A 12,092-nucleotide genomic window follows, 5' to 3' on the forward strand; every position below is an offset into this window, starting at 1 on the left:
TTCCCCCAGAGCCTGAACATGGGAGCTCATCCCAGGTGATACCTGATTTAGTCCTATGACAAGGCAGAGAACTCGGCCAGGCTCAACAACACTACAAGTAAACAAAGGGATGTGTCTTTAAACTCTACATTTGTGCTGATTTGTTACTCTGCGGCAGAAACTCCTATACCGACTGAATAAAGTCATTCTAGCACATGGCATTCAGGGCCCTCGAGGGCCCTTTCCCAAATTCCAGACTCTGCTCACCTGACACTAATCCACGCACCTCAAGTTCCAGGGCAGCTGGTGGCTGTGGCTTTGCTAAGTTAATTCCCCGGGCCAATGTATCCTTCTCTTCATTGGCTGGGTTTAGAAGCCTTCATGCCTTGTAGACTAGCTCAGATGTTACTCCTTTCCCACTCTGAATTAAGTATTGCTGCATTTCTCCTTTCCCTTGTATGCTCAGAATGTTGCCCGCAACTCTTGCGAGTTATGCAGCTAAACAGAAGTTCAGAGAGGTACTCTGGCCAGATCAGAGCAAGGAATTCTGGATGAAAATCTTAGTCTCTCGCGCAGGAAGCCAGGTTGCACTCTGGGATAAACTGAGTAGCGGAGGCACACTTCCCTCCAGTCCACTGAGCACATCCATAGCACCCCAGTCCTTGCCTCACTGATAAGAGATGACATAAGACTTGGCATATTAATTAACTTTTATACTGCCTTATTTTTTCTGAATTGCAACCTATCTGCATCAATTTTAGCAAGTCCAATTCCCACTCACAGTTCCCATTAGAAACAAATCTAAATAAGAGCACAGTTTTTTTTTAAAGGCAATATTCCAGTATTTTATGTTTTAGGGCATTTATCTATGTGGTAACCACTAATTATTTAATGACTATGCTGACTTATACCTCAAGTTCTTTTCCTGTTGTATAATTCGATAGAACAGAGATCAAAAGTTAAAATTTTAAGAAATCATGTTTTCCCTCAGTGTTTAAAGGAGGAAGAGGAAGAAACTGGGGAAAACATGTTCAATGAACTGGTTCGAGGCCAATCTAATTTCAAAGAAATGCAAAAACAGAAAAATCTCCTTATCGGCTCCAGCTCAATTCCTGCTAAGTCTAAATCTAATCAGGAAATGAAAGTACCTGTAACTGATAGAGAAGTGCAGTACTAGGAATCCACCTGTTCTTCTAAAGGGCTGGCTTCCTTCCTAGCTACCCTGCACACGGTCAACCCCACCACCACCCTCAAGTCACATGTGCCACACTTTCAGTAGACTCTTCCTAAGCACAGCTCCCCCCAGCTGCCACCAATAATCAAGAGCAAAATTAAAAGAAGGAAGCTCATAACAAAATAAAACAAAAAGAAAACTAACCCTCCTCAAATTATTCCTTCCAATCTCACCCCATATTTTCCTGAACAATTAACAGCTCATAAGATAATTTCGGCTAACCCAGAAGGCCATGTTCAAATAGGCATAAGGTGGAAAACAAGCGCTAGGGTACACAGGAAGCTATGCCATCTCGACTGCTGATGGCTCTCTCTTCATTGAGGTCACAGTGATTTCTCAGTGTCCACATCATAGCTCTGTGCAGAACCCCAGGATCCCTGAGAAGACCACTATGAAACAGCTAAGGACCAAAGAGCATCTGAGCTGAAAGTTTCCCAAAAAACATCAAGTATCTTGTTCTGCTCTTTGTCTCTCCCAGAACTATGTGTTTTCCATTGCCATATTTTATTTACCACAAAGATAAGTATACAGTATTTTCCATTAGAGGATGTTCAGTGGTTTTTCAATTTAATAAATTTTCCTTTGAAAGCATTTTTTACTTTTTTATTTTTAATTTTTTAAATGATTTATTTATTGTAAAGCAGAGTTAGAGAGAGAGGGAGAAAGAAAATTTCCATCCACTGGTTCACTCCCCAAATGGCTGCAACAGCCAGGGTTGGGCCAGGCCAAAGCCAAGAGCCAGGAATTTCTTCTGGGTCTCTAACCTAGATGCAGGTCCCAAGCACTTGGGTCATCCTCCACTGCTTTCCCAGGCACAGCAGCAGGGAGCTGGATCAGAAGCGCAGCATCCAGGACTGCAACCAGCACCTTTAAGGGATGCTGGTGTTGCAGGTGGCGGCTTGACCCGTTACTCCACAACGCTGACCCTTATTGTTGTTTAATGAAAACACCTGAATTCCACTCTTTTAGCAAATTTGCAGTATGCATTGCAGTACTGTTAACTACAGATCTCACTCTTGGCGTGAGCGCTCTAGGCTTATTCATGCACATTAACTGCAGCCATGTACTTTGTGAGCAATACCTCCCCAATCCCCCTACCTCCTCAACCCTGGTTAGCATCCACCTACTGTCTCTATGTATCTGACTTTTTTTATGTTCCACGTATAAGAGTAGAAAGCATTTTTTAAAACTATGAGCTATCTCCCTGTTTCTCAAATGCATTTGATTTGGATACCCAATGATTTTTTTTTTTTTTTATGTAAAGAATGCTATGGAAAAAAAAATAAATAACTATGGATGCCATTCTAAGAGGCCAGTGATGGTTTTGGTTCTGGGTTCATCCTTGCACTATACTCTTCCACATGAACAGGACATTTTCTAGGACACTTGAAAACAATGACTGAACGTGGGCTGGAACAGAATGATGGATTATGTCTGGGGTTTTTGTGGTTTAATGACTTTAGACTTAAGAGGAAATGTCATGTTACTAAAACATAAAAAGACTATCATTGCTTATAATATGTAAGTCTGATATAAAAAATAATAACTTTTCCAGCTGTAATAGGTAGGCCTGGAGCTTAAAGTCAGATGCAGTTCTATCAAAGTATCAGGATTCACACTTGACTTTGCTAGAAGACTCAATGAGAGCCAAAAAATATTCAGAAATACACATAATACAAAATGTTTAAAGGTCCAGGCCAAAATGCTTATTTCTAATGAATTTTTTCTTTTATGCTGATCATACATAAAAATTGGTCATCCTAGTGAAATACATGTGATCTCCTTTTTAATGGATCAGATTTCAATAAAACTAATTAAATGTGATTTTAAACCCCGATTAGGTACATATTCTTATGAGAGTTCAGAAGATTCAATTATAATAATCTTAAACTGCCTATCATTGTTCAACAGAACATTAACAAAATAATTAATTTAGGGGGCACATCCTATACATTTGAAAGAGTCTTTTTTTTTTTCTAAAATCATTTAATGACAATTTGGTACTGTAATAAAAGCTCAAAATCTTAGTTCATTCCCAGATGGTCATCTTCCTTTTAATAAGCTACTAAACAATATTTTGGAACATTTTTTTCACTATAATCTATTAAATAAAACCACCATCAAGAAAATCAATGAATACATAAATCTATGATTTAAAAAAAATTTAAGAAATGGCAGGTGTTTGACTTAGCAGTTAAACAATATTGGAGTATGTGGGCTTGATATGAGGTTCTGGATTCTGACTCCAGTTCCCGCTAATGTAGATCCTGGGGGGTGGCATGTGACGGTCCTAGTAATTGGGTGCCTACAACCCATGTGGGGGACATATTTGAGTTCCTTGCTGCATTCGACCTGGCCCAATTCCTGCTGTAGCAAGCATATTGAGAGTGAACCAGTAGAAGGTAACTCTATCTGTCTCTGTTTCTCTCTTTCTCTCTCTAAAATAAACAAATAAATAAGTCAGTCAAGTCTCATTCCCACAAGGAGGAGGCTTAAAGTAAAACTGTAACATGAATATTCATATAAGCATATATTTTTAAAATTATTCCAGATAATTGTTAATCACATTTTAAAATGAGTAGTACAGCAAAAGAAACCTTAGAAATGAATAGTCAGGAGTTATTCAGATAATTCTTTTTATCATGGATTAACAATTTGAAACTTTTTGTTCAGATCCCAAATGATTTCCCAATTATTAACTCAGGTTGGGAGAGGGGAGTGAAAAGTTCTTCCTAAAAATGTCCAGAAAGCTACAACCATCATTAAAAATCTGACTTATCAGTTCAAAGGTTTCTGTCACCTATCACTATCTAAATGGACTCCCAGTTCACTGGTGAGACTTTATTTTTAAACTGTGATATTCTTGAGGATAAAGCCTGTGCTTTTTATTCCTACAGGTTAGTATGTTGTGGGAAACATTAGCAAGTACTCAGAAACTGTGCAATGAACAAAGACAATGAAGCTTTTAAAAATCAACAAAGAATTACAAAACATTATGCTTGAATGTCTTGCTGTAGACTTGAAATATAACGCAAGTTGTATTTGTGAAAAAGGCAGAGCTACTCTGGATTTTCATGAGCTGGATGTTTTCGCTGAACCTGGATAACAGGTATATTGACATGAAAACTAACAACTGAATTGCAATCATCTTTTATAAGAATATCTATTGCCTTCACATTATATGGTTAATGATGGTAATAACAGATACACACACATTTGTAGAAATTGATTGTAAGCAATCATTCTACAAGTAGCTTCACAAAAGTTGGCTTTCATTCTCAATAAAAGCTGTGATTGTGGATACTATTATCTACCACACCTTACAAAGGAGGAAAGACAGGTCTACAGGTGAGATGAGTCAACCAAGTTAACTCTGCTATTGAGCTGCAGAAAGTAACCTCTTGAATCCTGGAAGCTTGAGCCCTACCCACTAAACTAGGTATTCTGAGGTAGTCCAGGTCCTTTGATGGCACTAATTTAAATTAATTTTAAATAATTTCTTCATACACATATACTTTAACATAAGACTCTTTAAATATTTAAAATATTATTTTTAACCAAGAATAATTTATTCTTCCTTTAATCAGATGACTCATCCAATTTTATATCTTCTCTATATTCTTTCTAATAAGGTAGTAACAAAAGTAAATCCAAAGATGCTCTGTTGAAGCTGACTTTACAATCATTAAACAGAAAGAAAAACATACATCAAAGCATTAGATGCTTGACATGACCTTTATGATCCTTAATAATAATTCCCACACTGAAACCATAGTATTCCACTTGAACACACATGCAAAAGCCACATTCATTTTAATGGTCAAAACAATAAACATTTAATTGTTCATTTAATTTTGTTGAGATATATTAATTACATATAAATTCACATTGCTGGAAAATTAGTGTATGCTGGGTCTTAAGAATATTCTAGTGGCCGGCGCCGCGGCTCAATAGGCTAATCCTCCACCTAGCGGCGCTGGCACACCGGGTTCTAGTCCCGGTCGGGGCGCCGGATTCTTTCCTGGTTGCCCCTCTTCCAGGCCAGCTCTCTGCTGTGGCCCGGGAAGGCAGTGGAGAATGGCCCAAGTGCTTGGGCCCTGCACCCCATGGGAGACCAGGAGAAGCACCTGGCTCCTGCCTTCGGATCAGCGCGGTGCGCCGGCCGCAGTGCACCAGCCGTGGCAGCCATTGGAGGGTGAACCAACGGCAAAAAGGAAGACCTTTCTCTCTGTCTCTCTCTATCCACTCTGTCAAAAAAAAAAAAAAAAAAAAAAGAATATTCTAGTTAAGTTTCCTTTCTGACTAGGCTTTACCAACAATACAAGAAAAGATTTTATAGTTTGGTTTTCTTAATCTATCTGGGGTCTCTCTTTATGATTGCATTTTAATTTTATTAGCATTCATCCTTAATGTGGTTTCTCTTTCATATGACCCAAAACCAGTTTAATAACATGTTTCTGGTGACTCAATCTTGGGATAAGTCAGAAGGCCTTAATGTTTTAGGAATCTTAGAAATTATTTTATCTCTTTTATTCCTTTAAAGTTTTTAAGTAGTAACTTTTATTGCAATCATTAGTATGTATACCAACTATTTGCTTTTAGAGAGGTTTATGGAACAAAAATAAATACACAGTGAAGAAAAGTCACAAACTCAGTGTTAAAGAGAATGCTCTAAGTATCACAGGAAAATCAAATACGTAAGATTTAATGTAACATCATTTCTGTACTCACATACAAGGAACCCCCAACTTACTACCAAACAGTGCTCCAAAAGCTCACAGGTAAGCCAATGCTGGAACCCAGAATGAATTCTCCTATTGAAAGAATATCAAAAGGTGATGAAGTTTTCATTCCAGCCCACAAAGCCCAATTCAACACTGAATTCAACTCAACTCTTCTACCAACAGTACCAATACGAAATCCAAGTTAAAGAAGGTGGCTCTAAGAAGAATTATGCCAAAAAGGAGATCAGGAATTTACACAGTAAATTCATTCATTCACCAGACATTAATTGAGCACCAAGAGGCTGTATAATATCGGCTTGACAGGTTCTAATTCTGGAATTAAACAGACCCCAGTTCCTAACATAAACTGGAGATAAAATAATGTCTTCAATGAAATAATGTACGTAAAGTCCTTGGCACATAAAATATTCTTTACTAATTTTAGTTTTCTTCCTTTGAGTCTAAGGGACAAAAAGGAAAGGAGAAAGGAGGTTCTTAGCTTTCCTAAGATAAATCTTTGCGGTAAGCCAGGCTTACCTTCAAAACACTCTTCTCTTCCCATCTTCATTCCTCTCCCACCTGGCAGGGACACAACTGCCCAGCTCCAGTGCCCAGGATGCCTCTCCCTGGGCCAACCACTTGAGACCTTCCTCCTCTCTATGCTCTAAAAATCCCACCTCTCAGCCCAACTCCTATCCCTGTTCCTTTAGCTCCAGTGCCTTCTGGGTGCTAAATGAAAAGCAGATGACATACATTGAAAGTGACCACTTTCAGTAACTGACTTTTTCAAAAGAATGTATTCATTTATGTGAGAAAAAGAGAAATAGATGGATAGCAAAGCTGTCAACTCCTTGTTCTCTCCTCAAATGCCCACAATGACCAGTTGGGTTGGACCAAAGTCAGGAGCTGGGAACTCAATTCAGGCCTCCCAAATGGGTGGCAGGGACCTAGTTACACTGTCTCCCAGGGTCTGCATTAGCAGAAAGCTGGAATCAGGAGCCAGAGACAGGAATTGGTCCCAGGAAGGACATGAGTGTGTGTGTGTATCTGTGTGTTTTAAGATGTATTGATTTATTTGAAAGTCAGTACAAAAGAGAGAGAGAGAGAGAGAGAATCTTCTACCTACTGGTTCACTCCCCAAATGGCTACAACAGCCAGGTCTAGGCCAGGCTGAAGCCAGGAACCAATCAGATCCGAGCCTGATCTCCCACATGAATGCTACAGGCTCAAGTACGTGAGCCATCATCTGCTACCTTCCCAAGCACATTAGCAGTAATCTCGCTTGGAGGCAGAACAGCCTGCACTCGAACCAGGTATCTTAACTGACATCAACTGCTAGGTTAAACATCCCCTCCAACTTTCTTTTTTTTTTTTTTTTAAGAAAAAAATGTGGACCTCAATAAATTTCTGATTCACGTGTTATTGTTGTTGTTTTAAAGACAATATACGAGAGTGGTGTAAAGGAATCCAGAGTACAAACTGGAAGATGTCTGGGCACTGGAAAAAGGCCATTCCTTTATTCATCCATTCAGTATCTACATCCTGAGAAGGAGACACAACAGAGAGGAGACATTTAAGAGATCATGGTTCATGTAGCTTGGAGATCACCAGAGAAGACAGACTTGTCCAAGCTTGATAAGTGTTTCCTATAGGCGTTAACAAATATTGATGAAAAGAATGAATAAATGCTATAAAGAACCAAAGTGTGGTGGAAATGTAAATCAAAGGGAGCTCACATAGAATGGGGGTATCGAGGGACACTTCCTTGTTAACAGCCTCTTCTAGAATATAAGTCCCATGGGAGGAAGAAGATGGTCTAAATCAACCCCGAATCGCTAGGACTTGGAATGAGTGCTGGCACACAGGAGGCATGCAATTAAAAATACATGAAAGGAAAAAGGAAAGTTAGCTTAAGCTTGCACCTGAAGGATGAACAGAAATCACCTGGAGGAAATGGGATTAGTCAAAGAGAAGGCCCTTAAGTAGAAAAAGGCAGAGCTATTTAGCTAATTCAAAGAAGAGAAGAAAGGTTGTAAAATATGATGAGTCAGAAGTTCAAGGGAGAGAAGTGAGGAACAAATGTGGGGCGGTCGGGGGAGCGGGCAAAGGCCGGATCACACAGGGCCTTTTGGGATGTGTAAGAATTTGAGACTTTTTTCCTGAGACTGACTAACCTCTTCACCTGGAAACCACAGCCTGTTATTGAACTTCCCACAGCCACCGCTCAGAACAGTTCTGAGGCTCTGCTGGTGGGAAGAGAAGGGGGAGAGGAGCAGCGGCGTCTGTGTGCCAGAGAGCTGAGTCACTAGGGCTATTGTGCTACAGGAGCAGGGCTGCCACACCTGTACCAGGGCAAACCCTGGATACCCGAGTCCTTTGCTCACGGCCCTTCCATGAAAGAAAACCCATCCTCTGAGACATTTGTGTATAACTTTTGGTTGCTATCTAGTGTGCAGGGAGGTTCATTAAACACAAGCTCTGAAGGTGGACAAAATTTGCTCCTAAATTTATAAGTGTGTGTGTGTGTGTGTGAGAGAGAGAGAGAGAGAGAGAGAGAGAGAGAGAGAAAGAGAGAGACGGTCTTCTCAGGGGGGCTGACTTTAAAAGAATGGAGGATTACACACTTCACTGTTCAAGGGTGACAGAGAGAAAACGAGGCTGGCACCAAGCAGGAAGCCCAATCCTGTCTGAATAAAACACTGCACATTTATGCAATTCCTGGTCCCAGATCTTTTATCACAAACTATTTTGATTGCATAGAAAGAAAAGCGCTAAGTAAAAATTATTTACTCTGGGTCTATTATGAAAAGAACAGATTAACTCCCTAACACTTCGTTCTTTTTGAAGGTGTATTTTCTACCTTCCCGGTATGATTTATATTAATGAGAGGTTTAAAACAGGTTTTAACTTAAGAATGATTGCTGATGGTGAAGTGCAGTAATTATACACCTTATGACAGGACACGTGAATGGCGCATACAAGAGAACTGCATAACATGCCAAGCTAATCCTCCTTGCATAAAAAGGGAGAATACTTTGCAAGCTGCCCGATTTTAAGCTCCAGTTAACAAAAACCCTTTTTGTTGGCGTCTAAAACAAGAATGGGTTAACAAAAGCAAAGAAGGGAAAAAAACCTCATTTTTTTCCTCCTTCACAAAATATAGTATTACAGGACTTAAAGGTTTTGAGAGGCCTCCATGTGGCTGAGACACTTGAGAAAGAACCAAGACCTTGGCCAACAACAACAAACTTAGAAGATCTCAAGGTAAATCAGTCTCTTATCAGCATGGAACATTATGACTCGATTCTAGTTTGCTGCTGTTGGTTTATTTTCTATTTTTTTGTGAGTTAAAGGTGTAGAGAGGGAAAGAGCAACTCTCTGTGGCTGGGTAAGAATGAAATGGGTTCACGGATATTAAAAAGGAAAAACCCTAAGCTATGGTAAGCGAGTCAATGGTGTTTGTGCTGTTTCTGCATGGCTGCGTTCTCTCATACAAGAGCCACTTCTGGACAATAATGAGACTCCGTGAAGCATCTGCTTAGGGATTACGACCCCGTCACACTGGGAATGTTCAGTTAACACAGAGCAGCCTTGGGCTTAACTCTGTGCATGCCTGTCTTCCTGTGGTCAAATCCACAATGGCACAGTGGTCCTGGACACTTCCCATATCATTTGCCACCATGGAAAGAAGAACTTGAAAGTAGGTTCTCCTACTGGCCAAAAGGAAAGAAAAGACAAATGATTAAAAGCCACCACCAGGTTTACTGCAAGCAAAGGAGCTAGTGACGACAAGGAAGGCAGGAAGACAACCCGTTGGCAGATGCAAGGAATGAAGTCTGCAGGTCCACTTTAAAATTTCAGAGAGCTAGGGGCTGGCATCAACGTTGGTATCCCGTTAAGCGTGCAGCTTCAGGTCTTGGCTGTTCTACTTCCAGTCCAGCTCCCTGCTAATGTACCTGAGACAGCGGCAGAAGATGGCCCAAGTGGTTGGGCCCCTGCACACATGTGGGAGACCTGGATGAAGCTCCCGGTTCCTGGCTTCAGTCTGGCCCAGCCCTGGCCATTGCAGCCATTTGGGGAGTGAACTAGTGGATGGAAGATTCTCTCCCTTTCTCTCTGTAGTTCTGCCTTTCAAATCAATTTTTTAAAAAATTTTTCAGAGAGCTAGAACCAAGCCTCAGAACTACCCTTTTTTCTAAGATGGAAATCAACTTGAAAAGTTTAATTTTAAATATTAATTTATTTATTCTATTTATTTGAGAGAGCTCTTATCTGCAAATTCACTCTCCAAATGCCTGCAACTGCTGAGAATGAGCCAGGCTGGGAAATCAACCCAGGTCTTACACAAGGTTGGCAGGGACCCAAATACGTGAACCATTACCAACTGCCTCCACGGTGCACATCAGCAGAAGGCTGGAGTCAGGAAGAGAGCCGAGACTCAAACCCAGGCACTCTGATAGGGGATGTATATGTCCCAAATGGTGTTTTAATGGCTACACCAAATGCCTACCCTGGAAACTTCTTTTTTTTAAAGCAGAGTGACAGAGAGGTGGGGAGAGACACAGGGAAGGAGATCCTCTATCTGCTGATTCACTATGGTCTCAACAGCCAGGCTAGGCTGAAACCAAGAGCCCAGAACTCAAACCAACACTCCTATGTAAGTGGCAGGGGCCAAAGTGCTTAGGCCATCCTCTGCTGCTTTTCCAGGTGCATTAGCAGGGAGCTAGACTGGAAAGAATGGGAACTCCAATATGGATGCAACAGCTTAACCCACTGCACCACAATGCCAGTCCCCAACCCAGAAACTGTAAAATGAGAAATTTAAGGAGAACGATCTTTATGTTCATTTACGGCTCTAAATGATTTACAGCATCCTAGAGTGTAACAAGTTATCATAAGTTGGACTACACATTTTACTTACATAATTATTTCAATTCATGTGCCCACATATTCCCTTCTGTGACTGCTGGTCTGTGAGCAAGAACATCAAGAGAGCCCCACAACGATTTGCAGGGCTCCCTGAAACAAAGTCCAGGGTTGCCAGTCCTCTAACACACTCAGCAGAGCAGTCAGGAGGGTGGGTCTGCCTCTGGCTCCCTCCTTCTGCTAACACATGCTGCATTTGCTCTTGACAGGACACAACAGAAAGTCATCACCTTGTAAGAAAATCAAGGCAAAGTACAGGAAGTTTTTATCATTGCTCTTTATTGGCGTATGTTTCAGTCAAAACGATGATCAGTGGTGTTGAAAATCTGAAATCCACACAAATATGACTTTAAATATTCTATTTCCAAATGCAAACAATAATTAAACCATTTATATCCTTTCATGAGTCACCCAAAAGCTTAAATTTGCAGATGTGAAAGGATTTCTCAGAATGTGATCCCAAAAATTAAAAAAAAAAAAAAGCCAGCTAACAATTTACCATAAAAAGCCTTGGTAAAGTTTGGGGTTCAGCATTCAGGCGCTTTACTATTAATCTTCAGTATCTGCAAACTGCACATACTGAGAGGTAAGCGTATGTATGAAAGACAGAGTGACCTAGTAGCATGAGCTGAACTACGGCTGCTTAATTCTAGTCTATCAGTTTGGATCTGAAATAATGACCCAGAGGGCACTTCTGTCATCATTAGCACTCATTCCAATATTCAAAAAAAAATTTCTCTGTAATTTATATACCATCTTGCATATACAAAGCATCTCTTGAATATAATTCCCAGAATACGTGTCAGGGCATTCTTTATTTTTATGTTACATGTCAAAGAAAGGATGTGCAGAGAACTTCATGACTCCTAGAACATCCAGGATTGCAGCCTGAAGTCCTTTGACACATTGAATTGTTAAATCTAAGAGGAATTATCCTGGGCTAACATGTCAGAGGATGGCCCTCCAGATAGGATCAGAGAACTCAGAATTCTCAATATCAAAACAGATCACAAATGCACGTGCAACAAAACGCTATGAATAAAAACTACCACGTTTAAGAGAGAGCAGAAGAAAGGCGACATTGGGAGGAGGAGGCTGGCAGGTATATTAGTAATATATTTAAAAATTATTTAATCATTCATTTTTTAAATTTGTTTTTAACTAAAATTGCATTTCTTAAGTGAAGTGATACATGCATGTGTTTGTTGAAATAGTTATACTTTTCGGGT

At 40.2% G+C, this 12,092-nt stretch overlaps 1 protein-coding gene across 40 annotated transcripts in view; it reads right to left on the reverse strand.

The window, feature by feature from the left end:
• The window catches only part of NFIB (nuclear factor I B), a 494,444-nt gene that overhangs the window by 149,927 nt on the left and 332,425 nt on the right, over nucleotides 1–12,092 (reverse strand). The window contains exons 1-2 of one of the 40 annotated variants that reach the window (XM_089317195.1): nucleotides 6,475–7,037; nucleotides 5,967–6,027 (exon numbers count right to left, since the gene is read on the reverse strand). The exons of 33 other annotated variants lie outside the window; for them this stretch is intronic. Coding sequence is in view for 1 of the 7 variants with exons in the window: in XM_089317172.1 (XP_089173298.1) it covers nucleotides 6,475–6,505 (31 nt within the window). In the remaining 6 variants the exon portion in view is untranslated. Of the gene's footprint in view, nucleotides 1–246; nucleotides 611–1,127; nucleotides 1,222–5,966; nucleotides 6,028–6,474; nucleotides 7,038–7,063; nucleotides 7,083–12,092 lie in introns of those variants that run through there. 6 more of the 40 variants (XM_089317213.1, XM_089317207.1, XM_089317172.1 and 3 more) reach the window with 6 other exon arrangements.

This window comes from Oryctolagus cuniculus, chromosome 1 (genome assembly GCF_051225735.1).
Source record: "Oryctolagus cuniculus isolate XC-2025 breed Fujian yellow rabbit chromosome 1, ASM5122573v1, whole genome shotgun sequence".
Classification (NCBI taxonomy): Eukaryota; Metazoa; Chordata; class Mammalia; order Lagomorpha; family Leporidae; genus Oryctolagus; species Oryctolagus cuniculus.